This window comes from Athene noctua, chromosome 2 (genome assembly GCF_965140245.1).
Source record: "Athene noctua chromosome 2, bAthNoc1.hap1.1, whole genome shotgun sequence".
Taxonomy (NCBI): domain Eukaryota; kingdom Metazoa; phylum Chordata; class Aves; order Strigiformes; family Strigidae; genus Athene; species Athene noctua.
Genome location: NC_134038.1, coordinates 155057572 through 155079563, shown reverse-complemented (window position 1 = coordinate 155079563; position 21992 = coordinate 155057572). Strand labels below are relative to the sequence as shown.

At 39.1% G+C, this 21992-nt stretch overlaps 1 protein-coding gene across 2 annotated transcripts in view; it reads left to right on the top strand.

Annotated features, from left to right (window-relative positions):
* The window catches only part of TRANK1 (tetratricopeptide repeat and ankyrin repeat containing 1), a 63007-nt gene extending 41603 nt beyond the window's left edge, over nucleotides 1-21404 (top strand). For both annotated transcript variants that reach the window (XM_074900786.1, XM_074900785.1), the window contains exons 17-25: nucleotides 2904-3044; nucleotides 3734-3890; nucleotides 5056-5144; nucleotides 9190-9293; nucleotides 10888-11020; nucleotides 11901-12046; nucleotides 14264-17340; nucleotides 19215-19313; nucleotides 20529-21404. In XM_074900786.1, the coding sequence (XP_074756887.1) occupies nucleotides 2904-3044; nucleotides 3734-3890; nucleotides 5056-5144; nucleotides 9190-9293; nucleotides 10888-11020; nucleotides 11901-12046; nucleotides 14264-17340; nucleotides 19215-19313; nucleotides 20529-20641 (4059 nt within the window). In that variant the 3' untranslated portion in view covers nucleotides 20642-21404. The remainder of the gene's footprint in view (nucleotides 1-2903; nucleotides 3045-3733; nucleotides 3891-5055; nucleotides 5145-9189; nucleotides 9294-10887; nucleotides 11021-11900; nucleotides 12047-14263; nucleotides 17341-19214; nucleotides 19314-20528) is intronic.
* The last annotated feature ends 588 nt before the right edge of the window (nucleotides 21405-21992 follow it).

Below are 21992 nucleotides of genomic sequence, written 5' to 3'. Positions count from 1 at the left end.
TCCAGGGTTTCCTATAACCCCAGACCTGGCAGGGGTGCAGTCCTTGAGGCTTCTTGTAAAGAGCTGTCAACCACGGCAACCTCGCTGTTCTTGCTGGAGCATTACTGAGCCCCCCGCCACCCCCAGACAGGCAGTAGGCAGCATCCTCATTGAACATGCCTGCAGAGACTCGAGAATGCCCACGACTGAGTTACTCTGCAATTAAACATTCAGTGTGAACATCTCTGTTGCAGATGTCCTCTGCCTCCCGCCCTCAAAACAGTGTCTCAGATGTGGTTTTCAGCAGATGAAAACCACAGGAAAACTGAGGGCAGCTTACTGGTGGCTCTTCATAGAGCTTAGTGGACATTGTATGGTGAGAGCAGAAGGAAGGAAGGAGCTTGAGGTAAAAAGCCTTGTATCTGGCTTACTGAGATTCAAGGACAGTACAATACTGGCTGTCGTGGTAGATTTCTCAAAAGTTGATTTGGTTTTGGTGATTCTGTAGTCAGAAAAAACAATAAACCATTTATCTGAATTTAGCAGAATCAGTTTAAGGGAGTTGTGTAAAGCATTTTACCTTAGACTAATGTATGTCAAGTCTGGAGAACAGTTTTCAAACAATTCTTCCGTTTTCCTGCAAGTCATGAGTAATTGAGTTGACTTGAGCACTTAAACAAGCAGGCAAAAAAGCAGCTTACCCTGAGGTTTTCTAGTTTTGAAAAGCTGAGTCTGTGAACTGTTGTAAACACAGCAAATGTGGCTGTGTGCTGTTTGTACCGTGTTGGGTTTTCTTTTTATTGGGATTGAAAAGGAGATTTGAAATGAGTCTTGTTTCAAGAAGCAGATTTGGATGAAGAATCAAAAAGGGGAAAAAAACTCAAACCCCAAAACCCAGCAAGCTGTTGACCAAACTAATACTATTAGCTGATTGTCAGTTTGTAATCTGTGACGGGCTTAGGAATGTTTTGATTGAAGATTTATTGGAATCTTAACTTCAAAATACAATTTGCAAGAATGGTTCTCTGTATTTTTCCCCCATAGGAAGACAGTTAACCTGCATCAGGTGGCTTAAAGCTCTCAACTATATAGATTTTTTAAAAAGCTGTTTCAGCCTTATTTTCTGCCAGAAACTTGGCACTCCACAATCAGCTTTCATTAAATAACAAAAAGGAGAAAAAATTAACATAACTTCAAATATGCTTACGCTTTTCTGAGTTACTAGTTTTGTGAGGGTTCAGGAACCTGCAGAATGGCAATGATCAGAAGCTGGCATTTGTTACGTGAGAGTGCACACCACCAATCTATTGCCACACTTAACATATATTTAAGCATGTCTGTGCACATTTGTAGACATTTCTCACATGTCCCTATGTCAGAGTCCAATATTCTCTGACCAGGCTTTTTTAGATATTCCCGATGAATGTTACTTTACTCATCTCTGAGCCTTCTTCTGAGGGGGTGTGTTGGCAGATGCCATCCCACTCCCTGGCTCAGACCAGCACTAGTAATTACTGGTGTTGCACAGTGAGTTTAACACATTCATTGCATGAATGGCCAGCTCTTGCCTGGGCACCATGAGAATGAGACTGTATGCCTCTATGGAATACTGGTGGGTCCATTTCTGTGGCTTCAACCCTTTTGTTTTGTCCATGGGCTCCACCACATCGTGGTTTACACAAGCACTGGTGATGACTCGCATGCCAAAGATGATGTCCCAAATTTCCCTGTTGTTCATCCACTGCCTTTTCCTGACAAGGTGAATGATATGGTCCCTGTTTGGAGAACTGCCTGGTCGAGGCACCAGCCAAAGGACAGCAGCCGCTTCCCTCTGTTTGTCTGGATCCTCCTTGCTCCAAGTCTCCTTGGTGCTACAGTGACAAGAAAGTTGGTGAGTTGTGGATCAGCTGATCTGCAACTCGCTGAGCTTGTCAGTCTTGCAGTGTCAAGGAGACTTGGTAGTTGCCCATCCTGACCTACAGGTCAAGACTATCCAGCATGTCTTAGATAGCAGATTTTAGCATGACAGACTGCAACTCGCGAGTGTTATCCCACCACCATTTATTTACCTTTCACCTTGCTCCAAGCTGGCGGGGAGCTGCCTCACCCAACAGTCAGCACACCCCCACAGTGAGTCTGCCTGTTGCAGTATTGGGCAAAAACCTTGAGCCTTGTCCATGGTGAGGGTAACCTGATTTCCTCCTTTTCCCCATAGATGGGCCATCCATCTGAAAATTTGTAGTCCACCAAAAGAGGTTTTAATGTTTAATATCAAATTTACTTATTTGATATATTAGGCATTGCATACGATTTTGGTTTAGAAGAGTGATACAGCAGTATTCTGAAATCACAAGACAACCATAATGTAACAATGGCAATATACAGCGGAATCACAATACAAATGTGTTTCCTATTAGTGGTCCCTATATGTTCCACCATCATGAGGCTGTGCATCCCCAGTCCCCAGGAAGCAATATGTAGTTTGAAGCCAGCTCAAGCCAGTTGCGTTCTTCCAGGTTTGGGTTTTTTGTTTGCTCAGTTTTTACACACTGTTGGGCTAAGCCATGTATTCGCTTTCCCCCATGTTGGTCTGGGCAGCTCAGGTGGACATTACTCTCTACTAGTTATTTTAGGGAAAGTTGTTTATTTGGCTTGATGACTGCCTGGGAGAGACATGAGTCTCAAACAGTGGTTACCCTCCAGTCCCACTTGTGGTTAAGATGAAGTTCAGCTTTCTTGATGAAAATTGGTGGCTATTCTTTACATTCTTCCCTGAGATAATTTTTCACACTCATCTATCTCCTCTGAACCTTCTTCAGTTGTGGGGGTGCATGGGTCAATCACAGCATATGACCTTATCTTTTGCATATGTGGGTAGTAGTGATTGCTGTGTACAAGTAAAACTCATTCTTTTGACATTTTAGGCTAGCAAAGAATGGAAGATAATTTCTTCTTATACTCCTGATTTGGATGTGCAAGTAGGAAGCAGACTGCTAATCGAAATGCCTTTAGAGGATGCTACTGGTATGCAGAGAAAAACCCCTTTTAATGTAGAAATGTATAAGGTGAGTTTTTTGTAACATTGGGAATAGAAAGGATAAACTAAATTCTTATATCTTATAAGTAGGGAAATTTCTTCAATAAATCCTTTCATCCTGTAGTTCCATGTCTATTGAGGTTGCTTTATCTTTTGGGTAGTCATTCACATTTGTATAATATAATCTTGACTTTGAAAGATAAGAGTTTTTTTGCAAATGTAATTTGATAAGAACAAAAACTACGTCCTACGGACTTTTAAGCATATTTACAGAACAGCTGTGGTTAAGCAAATAGCAAATCAGCTTGTCAGTGTTTATTACTACTGTATTTTGGTTTCAGATCAGTGTCACTATGTTAAAATGAAGGAAACTTCTTATAATCCAGTGAGTCAGATATTTTTGGATTGTATGGTAAAAATGAATAATTATATGTGCAAATGATGAGAAGGAAAATGGACTGTCACACCTGCAGCTGCTAGATTTGCTGTAGCAGTGGTTGCATGCAAATTCACTAAACAATGGCTCGTGTAATTGAAAAAAACCACATACTTAATATTTAGACTTGCTTCCTTAAAGAGTTGTTATTCATGCTGTATATATTTGTTGTTTTCTTCTAACTGCAAAGTATGCTTCTTCCTAACAGTGTAGCTCATCTGGCACTTCATTTATTTTATTTTGGTGTGTTGCTTTTTCTTTTCTTTTTGGTTCTGCTTCAGATGCTGAATGGAGAACTAAAGCAACTGTATACTGCCGTTACAAGAGCCAGAGTCAATCTTTGGATCTTTGATGAAGACAGTGATAAACGGGCTCCAGCTTTTAAGTATTTCATCAAAAGAGAATTTGTTCAGGTTGTCAAAGCAGATGAAAAGAAAGGTAAAGGTATCCTAAAACTTTCTTAAAAGACTGTCAAACAGGACAGCCTACTCATGCTTTCTTGCTTTTAGGTTGTGTAATAAAGAAGGTTAAATTCCTTCCCTGTAACAGTATGCCTTTGCAAATTTCCACTGATTTCAGTGGGTCTTATTTCTTTTGGCTCTAAAGATCAGTTGTATATGTTAATTCATAACTTCATTGCTGATTCGTTAGTATAAGTTTTCCTGCTGTTGCAGGAAAAGAGTCAGAGATCACTCAGAACTGATCTAGTAGTTAGTTTATTGAGTTCCAACCAGTAGATTTAAGTATTAAATATTTATTTATTAAGTACAGATGGATTGGTGGTCAGTACTATTTACTGCACTTAAAGTTAGTATGAAATACTAAGATTATTGCTTAAGCTTACTATACATGTCTTAAATGTTACATGCATGCAAAAATGTCACTTCCCAACCCATTGATGTCTTGTGTCAGGTAAGGGATCTCTCAGCCTTGAGGGGTAACCTTGAGAGGTGTCCCTACTCAAGGGGAGATCGCCAGCACTCAGCCAGCTGCTATGCAGGGAGAGCTCAACAGACCCTGATGGCTGCAGATATTTATAGCATAAAGTGATTGATTTGTAATCAGATTTTTTGCTGTGTTTATACAGTTTCAGCCATTTATCAGCCCAGTCTCCAGCCAATATAGTTTTTTGGGTTTGGTACTGTGTTCTCATTGATAGTCTCACACAATAGGATTAACTTTGGTTAGGCCTACTTGGTGAACACCTGCCTGGACCAAAGTTCAGTTAATTCAAACAGGAGGAATGCATCGGTCACACCTTCACCATAGTAAAGGCTGTTCATGGAAAACTGTCACAGCTAAAAGAGATTTATCAAATGAAAGAATTTTGTTTCTGTAAAGACAGTGGATTTACTCAAAGTTTTGTCCAAAAAACAAGCATGATTTGTAAAGGTCTTCCAAAACCAAACCCAACATGTTGATTTTCAAGTGCTGATTGAGAGGGATAAAATGTATTTAACTTAATAGTTATTATTACTAGTATGAGCACAAATCATGAAGAGTTTGGAACATTGTGAAATGCTAATGCTTAGTTTTTGTACATGATAAGTGGTTTCTGTGATTTATCTGATTTAACATAAAACAATTACCCCTGACCTTCTAGACTTAGATGACAGCATGTTTGCTAAAACTTCAACTCCAGAAGAATGGATTGCACAGGGAGACTACTATGCTAAACATCAGTTCTGGGAGGTAGGAGCATATGTGTATTTGAAATAAGGATTGTTGTCTTCTGAAACACTTTTTTTCTTTGCATCTGTAAAATTATCTCTAAATCTCCAGTTGAACTGAAGCAGTCTATCTTTGTGGTTTGTAGTTGTGTAGGTGTCTACAGACTACTTCTAAATGACTAGAAAGAAGTAAGCAGGGAGAGCAAGTCTATTGTCTGTAATCTTAAATTCACTACTTGGAAATTTGCAATCCAGTGAGGGAAGAACATTTTAATGAGCACAAACAAAAGGTGGTTGGAAAAAACAATAGTTAGCAACAACCAGAATTGACTGGAATTAGTGAATCTAAACCACATGCTTGACGATATTACATATTACTGTAGGAAAATTAAAACATTTCTTGGAAGTATATTGATTTGGATGATGATCTCATAGTCCTTTTATGGTTTTTTTGGACAGTAATAAGGGATGGATATGAAATGCACATTAAGGAGCAGCATGTAAGAACCAAGGGAGCACTAAAAAAACTGCAGAAAGAGTAGCAAAATGATGGTTTCATTCCCTTCCTATTTAAAGAACATGGAGATTTTATACTTCTATTTTCTGAATTGATAGTTAATTTCTAATTGATAGTTAATCCAGATATGATATGACAGTTAACAGAATGGAAACAAAACCCAGCCAGATGACAAGACCAATGAATTATTCTCAAGGAATTAAGGGCTATCTCTAGATCACCTGCCTTTGTCTTGGCATTTTACCAGACATCAACTGGGAATATCATACAGCAGACACAAACAGGTCCAGGAAATTATTGAAGGTAACTTCTTGGTACAGGTACGAAGGGAGCTGACTAGGAAAGGTGCCCTCCTAGATTTGTTTTTTGTAAGCAGAGGGACTCGTGGGCAAAGTGGTGATTGGTGGCTGTCTTGGTCATGGTGACCACAAAGTAGTTGAGGTTCAGATTGTTAGCCATAGGAGAATAACTGCCAGCAATACTTTGACCCTGGATATGGGGAGAGCAGACTTTGGGCTGCTGAGGGAGCTAGTTAGTCCCCTGGGAATCTGCTTTTGAGGATCTTGGGGTCCATGAATGCTGGTCACTTTTTAAGAGCCTCTTAATCTCTTAAGAGCACAGGAGCAGGCAATTCCCAAGTGTCAGAAGTCAAGCAAGTGGGGCAGAAAGTTCGCTTGACCGAGCAGGGATCTTTTAGAATATAGGCAGAAGAGGAAAGTGTATGGATATTGAAAGCAAGGACAGGTGACACGGAAGGACTACAGAGATACTGTATGCCACTGTAGGGAGAAAATCAGTGCTGCCAAAGCTTGATTATTCAAGCTGGCTAGCACTGTGAAGGACAACAAAAAAGAGCTTTATTAAATATGTTAAAGCAAAAGGAGGATCAGAGATAACATCAGTCCACTACTTGATGAGGTCAGTTACCTCACAAATAGGGACATAGACAAAGCAGAGATGTTTAATGCCTTCTTTGCCTCTATCTTTAACACTGATGATGGGCCCTGGAGCCCTGTGTTGGGAGACTGTGACTGCAGGGGTGATAAACTCTCAGCTGACTCTGAACTTGTTGGAGACTTGCCACACCAGTTGGATGTGTGTAAGTCTGTGAGGCCTGATGGGATTCAATTCAGGGTGCTGCAAGAGCAGGCTGATTTTATCACGGGACTTCTCTCCATTATTTTTCAATGGTCTTGGGAGCGTGCAGAGGTCCCAGTTGACTGGAGCCTGGCATGTGTTGTCCCAGTTTTCAAGAAGGGTACAAAGGAAGGCCCTGATAATTACATGCCTTTTAGTCTCACTTTAGTGCCTGGTAGAATTATGGAGAAGGTTATTCTAGGAATTTTTGAAACACACTTGAGATGATGCAGTCACTGGGCATAGCCAGCACAAGTCCATGAGGGGAGGGTCCTGCTTAAACAACTTAATTTCCTTTTATGACAAGGTCAGTTCACCAAGGGAAGCCAGTAGATGTGGTGGTTTTGGATTTTAGCAGAGCTTTTGATACTGTCTCTCACAGTATCCTTCTGAGCAAAATGTCCAGCACACAGCTAAACAAGTCCTTAATGTGTTGGGTGAGCAATTGGCTGACAGGTTAGGCTTAAAGAATTATTGTAAATGGGATTATATCAGTGGGGTTCCCCAGGGCTCAATTCTAGGTCCTGTGTTCTTCAGTGTTTTTATAAATTATCTGGATGCAGGTGTTGAACATACATTAAGTAAGTTTGCTGACAGTACCAAACTAGGAGAAGCTGTGAACTCTCTCAAGGGTAGAGAGGCCTTACAGAGAGATCTGGATAGACCAGAAAGCTGGGCGGTCACCAACAGTATGAAATTTAACAAGACCAAGTGCTGGATTCTGCACTTGAGATGGGGTAGTCCTGGTTATGTGTACAAACTGGGGAACAAGAGGCTGGAGAGAAGCTCTGTGGAAAGAGATCTGGGGGTTTGGGTTGATCGCAAGTTGAACATGAGTCCACAGTGCACCCTGGCAGCAAAAAGGGCCAACTGTGTCTTGGGGTGCATCAAGCACAGCATAGATAACCAGTTAAGGGTGATGATTGTCCCACTCTACACTGCACTGGTGAGGCCCCACCTCGAGTACTGTGTGCAATTTTGGGTTCCTCAATGTAAGTATGACATCAGACTATTAGAGTATGTCCAGAGGAGGGTGACCAGGGTGCTGAAAGACCTCAAGGGCAAGACTTAAGAGGAGCGGCTGATGTCACTTGGCTTGTTCAGCTTGGAGAAGAGGAGGCAAAGAGGGGTGACCGCATCACAGTCTACAACTTCCTCAAGGCAGGCAGCAGAAGGGGGTGCTGATCTCCTCTCTCTGGTGACCAGTGATAGGGCATGAGGAAATGGAATGAAACTGCATCAGAGGAAGTTCAGATGGGACGTTAGGAAAAGGCTCTTCACTGAGAGGGTGGTTGATCATTGGAATAGGCTCCCCAGGGAAGTAGTCATGACACCAAGCCTGTCAGAGTTCAAGGAGTGTCTGGACAATGCTCTTAGTCATATGGTTTAGTTTTATTTAGTCCTGCAAGGAGCAGGGAGCTGGACTCAGTGATCCCTATGAGTCCCTTCCAACTTGAGATATTCTGTGAAATAAAATTTTGGATACATTTTTTTGATCATGGCAAAAGAAAGCTTCTATTTTTTGATGATAGCAACATGTAATTTTGTGTATGGAAAACAGATATTTATAACAAGGCAAAAATCAAAATAATCAGCTGCCACTATGCAGACAGTTTTTATCTCCGCTTGGAAAAAAAAAAAAAAGGCAATTTCCTAAATGGACAGAAAAATGTTTAGATAAGAAACACACAGCTGAAAAAAATTAATCTTGAAATCTGAAATGTATTAGCTATATTAGCTGCTATTCTGTTTTCTTTATAACCCTGATCTTTGCTTATCATTGCTAAATTAAGAAGAAATTATGTGGTGAATTTGGCAGTTCTGAGTGGTTTGCAATGTGCAATTTCCAAACAGAAGCAAATACTAAACTAATGTATAGAATAAAGAAATAATGGTGTTGCAGAATGAGTGAGGTGATAATGAAACAAACCTTGGTAGGAGCATGGTAACTCCCGCTGTTTCTCTTTAGCTTATCACAGAAAGGGGTTGGTGTGGTAAAACTATGAATAAAAGTTCCATGCTTTTCAATTTAACTTTGCACACATTGGTTTTCCTAAATTTTATTAATGGAATTTGTGGTAGATGCCTAGTGACTTACCAATTAATGGTTTAGGCCATCACTCAAATTGCATGTGCCATTTGTTCTATCAGCCTACGAGGAATTTTGCTTTCACTACTTCCATGTAAAACATTGTAATTAAAATTCTAATTGTGATAGTCACATGTAGAATGACTTTAAAGCTTTTCTTTTTGTCCTAAAAATATACCGCAATGTTTTACCTTTCCTTCTTCCAGGAACCCTGCCAATCTTTCTGTTTTCCATTAGAGCGACTGTAAAATTAAGTATTGGTTTTATGTGATAAGCCAAGGGCTGCATGCACATGTGTGAATCCTGTGTATGATTTCACCCCAGGTGGCAGCCAAATGTTACCAAAAGGGAGGAGCAGCTGAGAAGTCAAAACTGGCACTGGCACACGATGCTGTTCTCAAAGTGCACTCAAAGAAAAGCAGCCCCAGGTAAGTGTGAATGCAGATCAACAAGTGTCATTCTGTGGTGCCAGACCTCAGGGGCGACTGCAGGGGGAGATTCCCACCACAGCTGTGGGACCAGACTGGAGACCCAGGTGAGGTGTTTTCGCATCTTTGTCTGTGGGTGGCAAAAGAGATTTAAGAAATTGGGAAATCTAGCACATCTCTAACAGGATCTGGGGCACTGCACCCTTTGGGGAGTAACAAAAGCCGTCGGCTGTCCAAACCAAATGTGGCCCTTGGAAGGCCTTGCTGGTTATATGAGAGAAAAGTAACAAGATTTGCAATACCTCAAGAGGCTTTATATTCTTAGATATGATAGAAGAGCATATGCCATCAGCAGTACCTTGGGGAGGAAAAGCTGCTAACAAAAAGTGAGCTTTGAGGTAAAATTAGTGTTGGAGTCAATCTAAACTAAACAAGCAGAACTAGGTCTGAGCCAAAGGACAGTGTTAAAGGGACAGATTTTGAGATTAATCATTTAGTTCATACTGTCAGCTGGGCAAAATAGCTTAAGGGTTTGACAGGAGAGAAAGTTTGCTGTTTCCTGAAGAGGCTAAAAATCTGTTTGGGACTTGTCTCAAATAAGACAAGAAAAAGCTTCATGGGGAGGACTCAAGACCTAAGTGAATTAATTGCTGTTCTTGGTGGGGAGGCTGAAAACTAACAGTGATAGCAGAGTGGGTAAGGAATGACTAGAGCAGAGGAAGGTAGCACTGAAGGGAGAAGGAAAAAGGTCTGGAGAAATGTTATTACTGGAGTTAATCAAGGTTTTACCTTTTTTAATTACCTGTTTTATATTAGTGGCCCTGACCAGAAGTATAAGGATACTCATAAAATTTTGTGATCATAGAGAATTTGTTGATGGGACTGAAGAAACTTTTTTTCAGTTGGCTGTAAGCTGGGGTGCTTGTCAACTGGATAAAATTTGAGGAGGAGGAACTGGGTATACTAAGAAGACATTGGGTATAGGGTATATGTTAAGCTGACAGAACATATGTAATAATGAAGCTGTGAAAGTAGTAATTGTTTTTAGCAGAGGTATTAATACCGATGCAGAAAGTATAAGTAAGACTCCTGTATGCTCTATAATATGGAATGCTCTGTATGATTCTGATCCTCCACGCTCAAGAATGATGTATTTGGACTAGGTCTGGGAATAAAGTAGACATGCTACCAGAAAGGCTGGGCTTGTTTAGTTATACAGAACAAAGGCTGAAAATATATCTGATTGCTGTCTTTAATGGCATTGGGGCTAAACAGCAGAAAGGAAGAAGGAGCAAGTTAAGCTAGAAAAGGGAAGCAACACAAACTCACACTAGTATACTTTAGTTTGAGAATTATTTTTTTTAAAATAAAAGCTTTTTACTGCCGAAGTAGTGAGATTCTGGAACATACTTCTGGACAGAACAATGTCAGCCCAAAATATAACTATTGTAAGGTAACACCTCATCAGGTTGTGTATGAAGAAGATACATATCGGTATATACGTATCCAACAATATCTGTTGGATTCAGTGACAGATCGTGTGATCTTAAACTTAATTTGTATGTAAGCCATAATTTTCTCTTACTTTCTACAGGGAGAAACAAATGGAATATATGACATTGGCTAAAACTTATTTGGAATGTGGAGAACCAAAATTAGCACTAAAATGTCTGTTCCAATCAAAGGAGTTCCAACTCTGTGCAGAACTGTGTAAAAAGTTAGGAAAGGTATTAAATCTTCTAAACTATCCTCTCCTTATCACTTTCCTTTTCCTACAGCTTTTTTTTCCCCTATTACTCATACAGTAATAGTATTTTTCTGTGACATGGTAATAACTGAACTAAACCAGCTCTTTAAGATGGGCTGTTCAAGAGGAAGCATTTGTCACAGAATAGCCAGAAGAAAAATGAAGAGGACAATGATGCGATTATGCAGTCTAGGTTTATTTCTTTGGCTTTCCTCAAATGTTACCATCAGTCATTTCTGCTTTGCAGTCAAAAGCTAATTAATGACTGATTTTATGAAACTTAAGCTCTTAATTCATTGAATACTCTGATGATACTGAAACTTCACTGATTACAGCCATCTAAATGGAACCTTGAAACCTGTAAGGGTTAAGTAATCTACAAACAATAATTTTCTAAGTGTATGAGGATATTTAACATTTTTTATTTTCAGTGCATTTCCGCTAAAAGAATGTAAAGTAATAGTTCCCAAATATTTAAAGTTCAAGATACAAGGTTAGGGTTCCCATTCTGTATCCAGAACTCTTTTAATTTAATCCTGTTGATTCTGAGCAACTTCCAAGTCAACAGAAGTGTGTGTTGTGTTTTTTAACAACAGGCATAGCTGGATGAATAAAAAGTACTTTGGAAATCCTGTATAATACCTTTAATTTTACATTCTAGTTTTTTGGACACAAGATTCTTCTTGTTAATGATGATTACTTTAATATATATTTGATTACATTCAGATACTTTAATTACATTTTATTAAAGTGTGCTTCTCTATAAGACACTTACATGATGGAATTACTAAATTTATTCTATTCATGTAGTTTTGACTGTTTAGAGCACTTTAGTTTCATTACTGACTTCTGCATTGCAGATGAAAGATGCTGCAGTTTACTATCAGAAAAGCCAGTGCTACAAAGAAGCATCTGAATGTTATGAACAAGTTGAGGAGTTTGATCTGGCAATTAAAATGTATTGTCAGGAAGAACTCTATGAAGAAGCAGCAAAGGCAGTTGAAAGGTATGTCTTCCAAGATGATATTGGAATATAATTCTCATTTCCATTTCCAAATTTAACATAATACAGCTGGCTCACCATAAAATTTGCACAAGAGTTTTGGCTGGTGGCTTTGTTTTCTATGAAGATATATTAACTGTGTCCAAATTCTCACTTGGGTAATGATAACACGGTGAAAGCATTCTACTGCTTTCACAACTGGAGCAGTGACTAGCTTCATTTCCCTGGGAATTTTTTTCCAGTATTACTAGTCATGCAACTTCTCCTTCAGCCAGTCCTCTGAACTAGGTTCTTATGGTAGATGTGACAAAAACATCTAATAGAAATACTAAATACTTCTAAGAGTGAAATAGTAACGGATTTAGCCACTTAAGTCACTGACTTCTGTAGGAGGATAACCATTCAATGTATGGTATATAATGAATCGGTCGTTGCGGCAAATGAACTATCTTGTCTCTCAAAATCTCTAACGTAAGAGCAAAGAATAGTAATTTAAATGAGCAGCTTACGCTGCCTCACTGACAGATTCTTGGTCCCAGTCTTTGAGATGAACTTTTCCATACCATCTCTCCCCTGTGTTGGCTCAGGGCAGTTAAGAACTGCCTAACACTGTGCTTGATAAACTGAATTTATTAGTATCTTTTTGGCAGAAATTTGCATCTGGCACCATCTCTGTGACCTCATGATCACGTTCTTTCATAAACAGTTCATTTATTTGCCACACCTTTCACCTAAATTGATTGATCACTTTTAAAGAATATATACACCAACTAGAATTCTAGCAAGGCCTACAGCTACACACCTTCACTGAAATCCTTTGTGGTGCATCTTTAATAATGGCAACTGTTTTTTGAAGGACTGAAGCTTGTTTAATATGTAGACATAGTTTGATCAAAAAGTTCAAGCATTAAAGTCACCTTACCAGCTAACAGTTTTTTAAATCAGCCTCCCCAAATCATTCATGCAAATTCATCGGCATAGGTACAAAAATCTGCACTCCCACGTTTATAATGAAAAAGATGATAATGAAAGGCTAATGATAATTTTCTCACCCATCAGGAAAAAATTACTCATTCTCAGCATGCAGGAGAGAATACTTTTTCAGGACTGGCTTAGGGTATATCTTAATAATTTCACATCAGACAATAATTAATAACCGAGTGTTTTAAAGTGCGTGTTTTGAAAGATGTGACCAGGTACTTTGCTCAGGCACTCAATAAGCAGCAAAGTATATGTAGGCACATAAAACAGAATTGAAAGAGTTCTCTAAACTGATTGGTTTATGTAAATTTTACAGAATATTATCTATATTGTCATGTGGATAATTAATTGAAATTCACATTTATTTCATTCTGACTTTTACTCACATAAACAACCATTCTGTATTGAGGTTTACTTTAATAAAGAGATGATTGTCACTGGCAAAATGTGATTAAAATAATTTGCACAGTGATTTGACAGCATGGAGAAAGATTCATCAATGCTGTAAACCTTGTGATCTTATTTGTACCAGAAATTTTAATGATCTTGCTTCAGACAGTCTTACGTTGTAACTAAAATCTTTCTGTAGATCTTTGTTGTGGTTTAACCCCAGGCAGCAACTAAGCACCACGCAGCTGCTCACTCACTCCTACCCGCTACCAGTGGGATGGGGAGAGGAAATGAAAACAAAGTAAAACTCATGGGTTGAGATAAGAACAGTTTAATAACTAAAATAAAATAAAATATAATAATAATAATAATAATAATTGTAATGAAAAGGAATATAACAAAAAGAGAGAGAAATAAAACCCAAGACAAGTGACTCACAGTGCAATTGCTCACCACCCGCTGACCGATGCCCCAGCAGTGATCCGCCCCTCCTGGCCAACTCCCCCCAGTTTATATACTGACCATGACACTCTATGGCATGGAATATCCCTTTGGATACTTGGGGTCAGCTGTCCTGACCACGCTCCCTCCCAGCTTCTTGTGCACCTGCACACTAGCAGGACATGGCAAGTTGAAAAGTCTTTGATTTCTTAGAAACAACTAAAACCATCAGTGTCTTATCAACATTCTTTTCATACCAAATCCCATACTGAATGCAAAACACAGATTATTCTAGCTACTAAGAAGAAAAATTTGCTCTATCCCAGCTGAAACTAGGACAATCTTTTAAGATTATTTTTGTCTATGTCAGTCATCTATGGTAGTAAATTGATGTATCTATTATTTCAGATACGAAGAGATGTTAAATGCAAAAGGTCAAATGGTTGCCAAACTTTCATGTACAGCGAATCAGTTGTATTTGGAAGCAGCTGCAAAGTACCTGAGTATGAACAGAACTGAGGAAATGGTGCAAGTCCTCTCAAAACTTGATATAGAAGATCAGCTTGAGTTTCTGAAGTCTCGTGGATGCTTGCGCCAAACAGCAGACTTACTGAAAAGGGAAGGTAGAGAGGAAGAAGCTGCAAAGTTAATGAAACAGCATGGATTTGCTTTGGAAGCAGCCAATCTCACAGCTATAAAAGAGTTCCGTGCATCATGTTTGCTCGCTGCAGCACGTGCCAATGTGACTCGCTGTTCAGAATCGGACCTGGTGGACATGGAGGTCATCCTGAGGGAAGCCCTTGAACTTTGTGAACAAACCAATCAGAAATCTGGCATTGCTGAGGCTATGTTTTTGCAGGGAGTTCTGAAGGGAGACTTTGCAAAGCTGAGCAGTGCATACTGTCAGTTCCTATCTCTGAATCATTCTGCTGGTGCAGTCGAAGCTCTCTTTGCATTATCTCGCTGCAGCACTCCTAGCCAGAACATCCTCTTTATGGCAACACGTGGCTTAATGGCTCTTCTGAGTCTGGTTAGGGGTTTGAAGAAAGCAGCCACCAATGCAGAGAAAGATATGGTGAAGTCATGCTTTGCCTATTTTGGGATTGTCCCAACAGGTGACAGTTGCCAGGTGTCTCAAAATGAAGCTGAACCCATTCTCAAGTTTTTGTCAGAGAAACCAAGTCTAAAAGAGAGAAAGACCAAAGGTGATTTCTCAGTAAGCACAGAGGAGGTAAAATCGGCTTTGAACCAGCACTTGTTAAGCAGATTGTGCTTTATCACTCATGAGTTACTGAACAAACATTACCCTGATATATGTATGAAGTTCATTGTTGGTTTGAACTGTGAAGATAAAACTTGTAAGGATTACCACAAGCCCTTGTTACGCCATGAAGCAAAGACAGTATTTCAGTGTAAAATGCATCTGGTGGCAATAAATGGACTGCTGTTGGAAGCCACACGCACTTTCCCTAAAGAGCTACTGAGTCAGTGCAAAAGCTTTAATGACATTTTGACTGCTGACAAATATGCATCGTGTAAAGCTCTCCTAGGAATGTTTTTTCCTAATCATTTTCATTTGAGAATACTGTCTGAGAACCCAAGGGCATGCAAAGAAATACTGGAATTCAGTAACATTATTTCCAAGCCCTGTAGAGCGGTGTTGAAGGAGTATATCGCATTTAAGTTTAAAAATGAAGACACTGCAGCCAGAAGAGAATCAACTGACTTGTGGCTAAGTGCCATGCAAGTTTTCATCTTATCTTCAGGATATCCTGAAGAATTTGAGAAACTTCTTTTTAAGGAAGAGGATGATTATAACAAAGAATTAAACTTTGCTTTGTCAAAGGCAAAAAACTCCCCAAAGAGTAAAGGCCAAGGAGGAAAGGCCAAAGGAATAGAGGGCAGACATGGTATGTTGCTACCTGATAAAAATGCCGAAAATGCAGGAAGAACACACTTGTGCTTCATTCGGCTTCTTGAAAATTCACTTGAGCAATTCTATGTTCATAAGAACCCGGAAAACTGTAAAAGGTTTTTTTTCCGTTTTATGAATGTTCTGGTCAAGAAATGCACGAGGTACCTGATTCCAAGCATAGGAAATACGGTAATGTTGTTGGAATTCCAGTATATTCTCTGTTGTGCTGTCCTGATGCGTCTCTCCAAGAACATTACTCTCTGCTTTCCAAAGAGCTACATTTCCCTCCTCAATTACTGGGAGTTTTTGTTCAGAAGCAAGGACCATAGCAAAGAACTTAAAGACACATTTTCTATTATACAGGAATATAGACCAAAGGACCCATATGTAGCTGTACAGAATTTCAGATTTCATCTCTGTTACCTAGCAGAAGTTTTGTGTGGAGTTCATGGAAGGTTCAATGTCCTTCTGGATGCTTTTGAGGATCCTGATTGCATCACTTCAGGGGAGGCTGAGCGGACTGTTGTGCTGTGCTTAGTGATGTTACTGAATGCTGACCAGGTGCAGAATTCTAAATATAAATCCCTTTTATGCCACCACTTTCTTGAAATCAAGGCAATGCTGAAATCGATAAGAAAAGACTCTCCCTCTAAAGTGCCTGAAAGATTGCTAAGGGCTGTGGAACAAGTGAGTGATGCTACGCTTATAAGAGAAATTGTTGTGGTCCTGCAAGAGCTGCTGACAGAGCGAGATGCAGAGTACTTGGTTGACTGCCGATGGAAGTGGGACTCTGCGTACACTCAGGGGCATCCACCCATACGGGGCATCCTGTATGAAACCATAAATCTTGACAGGTTTATCACCTCTTTGGATGAGACAGAATACACTGATGAGCTAGAAAAGGAACTTGAAAGGGTTCATTGCTTAGAGGACCAAAAGGATCCCCTGGAAGTCATTGCTCTCAGCAAGCAACAGAAGCAAGAGCAGAAAGCATCTGCTCAACGCCACCTGCGTCGTGTCTTCTATTTTGTTTCTCTGTGCATGAAGTGGAAAAGGAAGGCCTGCTCCAAAATCGAGCCAGTTGCAATGGAAGGAGAGGAATTTTTATCAGAGATCTTCAAAAAAGCAGATATTGACCAAACTCAGTGTGACCTCTGTGGAGTCAGATTTATCCAGAGTTCTGAGAGCTATTTCAGCCGGTCAGAAAGCATGGAGGCAGACACTTCTGAAGCTGTGACGCCAACAGAGATGACTGGGGAAGAAAAGTTGCATGCAGAACAAAATGCAATTTCTGCAGCCAGTGAGGCTTACATAGAGCACAGAAACACAGATGAACACAGAAATAATAATGCTGCCTACAAATACTATGCTGACTTTTTCAGAAGAAAGATAGATCCAATTATATACGATGGACTGAAGGTAGTGGAGGCCATTACAGAGAAGACTTACGCCCAAGAACATTTAGCATATAAAGAAGGTTCCAACTTACGCCAGAGAAAAATCAAAGAGAATATTAAGAAGATTTCAGATGCAGTAGAGGAAATCTATGAGAGAAAATCCTGGGCTAAAGGTAGGACCTTTCCAGTTTTCTTTTAAACAATTTAATATGTCATTTGTGGCCACACTTCTCTAGCCCTGACAAAGCTCCATTTGAAAATCTTAATGTGGTCAAGAGAAGGGTATTTCCAGGTATTTCAGGTAGCTGAGGAAAAGAACTGAGACAGTTAAAGTATTAAAAAATAAATATCTTCTCACCTCTTCCAAACACAAAGTTATACAAAGTACAGGTAAAATGAATAGTGGTGAGTTTATAGTGGTGACCGGTAAAGAGAATAAGGAGGGACTCTTTATCAGGGAGAGTAATGACAGGACCAGGGGTAATTGTTTTAAACTAAAGAGGGCAGATTTAAATTAGATATAAGGAAGAAGTTCTTCACAGTGAGGGTGGTGAGGCACTGGCACAGGTTTCCCAGAGAGGTTACGGCTGCCCCCTCCCTGGCTGTGCTCGAGGTCAGGTTGGACGGGGCTTTGAGCAACCTGGGCTAGTGGAAGGTGTCCCTGCCCATGGATGATCTTTAAGGTCCCTTCCAACCCAAACCATTCTATGATTCTATGAATTTTAACTACATGATCAGATGTGCTGTGTTCTCTGAATTTATACAGTCTTACAGCAATCTGTTACATTAGACCAGGTGATCTTTCCTAGTTTTTTTCCTGTTTCCTACTTATTTAGTTCTGCCAGCCATAGTAGTTTGGATATGCAGTGTAGAGTGTTAGTATTTGGAGTCTTTGGTTAAGGATATCTCTGACTAGTCTACCCTTGAACTTGTAATTTTGCTAGGGTTGAACAAAAGTGGATAATTAACTACAAATCTGTGGGGTGTCAGGCAATCAAAGGCAACCCTGGTATTATAAAGACAAGTAAAATGTGGTACTTGTGATATATATTTTGATATCTGATTTTTTTTTTCCCCCTCATATGCTTAAAGCATTATTCTATGCTGATTTTTGCAAGAAAAACTGAATCACTGAATGAGTGGCCTAGGAGTGAAATTGTTTGGGGTACTTGCTGCAGGAAAGTGACATCTTAAATCAAAACATTGTTACTGGCTTTAGTTGTAGAAATCCACCAACCCTGTCAAGTTGTCACTCTGCCTGTGATGTCTGACAGTAATGAAAAACTGTAATATTTGATATGTTCATCAGCTCTGATCAGTGAAATATGTTAAATCTGTAACTAAATGTTAGGTTGTGGTCTTCATCTGTAAGCTTTATCTTTACTCTTAGTGAAAAGCTTTTACATATAGATGAAGTTCATAAAGGTTTGCTTATTATTTAGTTGGCTTTCTGTTCAGTGAACCATGATAGTGATGAATATGATAGATGTAGTAGGCTTAATTAAGTAATAGTTGATTTTCTTATGACAATTGCTTGATGAATATTACATTGTTCTTCCACTCCGTGAAAACATCTTTATGGGATTTGAGCATTTGAGATTACTTTTCCCTCACTTTGTAACAAGCATTTTTCAAGTCCTTAATGGTGCAGTTAAGGAAGGGCTGCAACATCTCAGGCCTATGTTTTACTTGGTCTTGTATAATTTCAGAGGGATAATGAAAGCTAGGAACTCTAATACCACAAAACAGATAAACCAGACTGTTTCCCGGAGCTTCCGGTATACCCTAAAAGGGACAGGGCAAGGATGGAGAGCTTTTCTGATAATTCTAGTAATGTTGATTGGAATGGGGAGTAATACATACATACAGCATCTTTGTCCCAGTAGTGAATTTGCCTGCGCATGAGATCACTAGTGGCTTAAGGCTTCTTGCTTTGCAGCATCATCATACAACGCAGCTCTGTGTAACTTCATTTTGTGCTTGGGTTTTAGCTGCTGTCCATCACTCACTAGTGTTCTTACAGAATGTTAACTGTGCTCCATTTCAGCTGAAGAAATAATAACCAAACATGCCAACAAACTGGTTGTCACCATTGATGAGGCTCATAAGTGGCTGAAGAAAATGGACTCTCATAGGATAAAAGAAGGTATGTTTTCAAACTACACAGGTTTCTGTGCCCCCTGAAGGGCACTGTTTGTTAATGGTCTCTTAGCATCACTTTAGTCTCCAAGTCAGCAGTGCTGTAGATATTCACTTACCCTCTGGGCAACAAGAAATGGGCACCCCCATGGGGGCACTCTGGAAGACATGAGTTATCTGGTCTTTCCTCAGTGGCTCTTTCAACCAGAGCATGAGCATCGCAGAGGTTACAGGGTGGGCAGAACAGAGCAAGCCTGCTCCCCTGGCCCTCAGTGGGTCCCAGCCTGCATAAAGTGTGCCTGTGTTTGTGCACACAGGCGCGTGCAGATGAACGTGTAACTGTGGTTCAAGTGCAGTCTTCAGTATAGGGGGAACAGAAGAGAAGCTATCTTCATCTTCACCAGTAAGATAGTGCTGTTTCTTAATTCTGCTGCAGCAGTGCATTTATGGGCAGTGTGGATCCAAGTTCTTGGAAACCAGCTTCCTAACAAAACTAATTCTTAGCTTGCTTTTAAGAGTTCTGTGGAAAAATATTGTTTGGAGTTGGTTTGCTTTTGTTTTCGCTTCCATTTCCATTGGTTTCACACCAGAGATAACACACTGATACAGTCTATGGCATCACAAAACTCCAAAGACAAGTTTAAGACTTCCTTGTATGTTTAGGTTTAAGCACAAATTTAGGTTGTGGGATTGCAACGATTACATTAAAAGGCAATGGAGTGATCAGACTTACAAATTGCACTATATGCAAAGCATTAAAGTAGCTCTGTTTTAGAAAATTTGATTGTGATAAAGCCTTGTGTTACACCTTCCTATTCCAAGAAAGGTATAGTTAATAAGACTATGTGGGAGTCCTCTTACAGTCTCACAAGCAACATTATAGTCTGTCTTTGAAGTCAGTAAGCAAATGTATCATCTGCTGAAACTGAATCTTGAGGGGAGAGAGACATACTCCTTTAAAAAGTCAAAAGCGATACAACAGAAACAGATTTTCAGTTTAAAAATTAATTACTAGTGCAGCAAGTGGCTTAGCAGCCTCTGCTTCCTAGCAGAGCTCTTAAGCATATTGTCATATTAAGCCCAATACTTCTTAAACATGATTATATACATATGAAGGTATATTGCTGATGTATGAAATAGCACTGACATAGCTTGTCATACTATTAGGAGGAAAAGGTGTTGGAGTTTTCCATTCTGCATTGATTTCTTGTTTTTAATATAGGCTTTGTGCATGATAGAGACTTGGAAAATGAAGTGGAAGATGAAAGCATGGCTTTTGAAGAACTCGTCTATAAAAAACCCTCAAGAAAAAAAGGAAGATGTGGGAAATGGTAATTAGAAAAAATACGCAGGTGGCTATTCTATCCTCTTAACAATCTAATTTCAGAATAAGAAAATTTGTTAAAAAGAAAAATAAAGGGATTGGGTCAGAAATGGGAAGAGTCTGAAGAAAAAAGAGCAACTTAGGCTGTTTTTTGTCACTTGTGTTGGAATAGTTACCTATGTGGTGATGGTGTAATTGTTAAAACCTATGACACGACAAATTTCCTTTCAAACCTATGTGGTAGCTTGAAAGTAATAAAAAGCCAAAGAAAAAAACAAGTAGAAAAAAATAATAATGTTTCTGCCTTATCTCAGGGGTATTTTGCTACTCAGTCTTCTTTTCTTCTTCCCTGTTAATTTACATCATCATTCTTCTGAGCTGGAATACTCAGAAAACAGGATAGTTTCTCTATTTTAAAAGGTTTTAATCAGTGTTTTATGTTACCATTGTAAACCTGCTGTGTTTTGAGTCTTGCTATTTTTGGAAATTTTTGAGTCTTCAGGTGAGTTACAGTATATCTCTTTCTATTTTTATAGACAAGAACAGTAATTTCTAAACATATTTTTGACAATGTACATACTTCTAATTAGATAGAAATGAAAGTGATGGATTATCTTCTATTTGGTCAAGTTTTGATATAAACTGTTACCTGTACATATTGAAATATAGATAATCTTTCCTTAAAAGACCATTACACCTTTTAAGTGTTTTGTAAGTTTTAATTGATAAAAGGCTTTTTGTAATGTATAATAACATTTTTATAAAACTTGTAAGATTTTTAAAATCACTTGATTTTGTCTTATTCTTTGAATGCTTCTGAAAGCTGTATGTGATTGACTGCATGAGTGAGATTTGCAAATTAGGTCCAGAATATCAGTTCACACTGACACTGGTTTAGTTCTGTGATTTCAATGTCTCCAACATACTGTAGTCTCCTTTAACAACATTTAAAATTAATGCATTTGCATGTTAAACATAATTAGTTAGAGTATTATTTAATTGTTGAAATATTTTGTCTTGAAAAGGAAGCCACTTTGTATACATAACAAATTGTTTCAATAATTAACCTTTTGCCCAAAACTTAATAACTTGTTATTATGCTCAGTGTCATGGAAGTGCGACATTTTGCATGAGTAAAAAATGAAATGCTACTGTAGAATAGAGCAACGTGGGCAGCAGTAATAGTTATCTATTGCACTGTAATTGCTGTTGTCTGCCAGAAGACTCGTTACTAAGTGCTGCTTCTTAAAGAAGCCTTACTGCTTAAGCAAGCATCTAGAAGATAGTTTAAAAACATACATTGATGAAATGTAATGCTAGTCACTTGCACTGTATAGAAATCAAGAATTCAGAAAGTTGGAT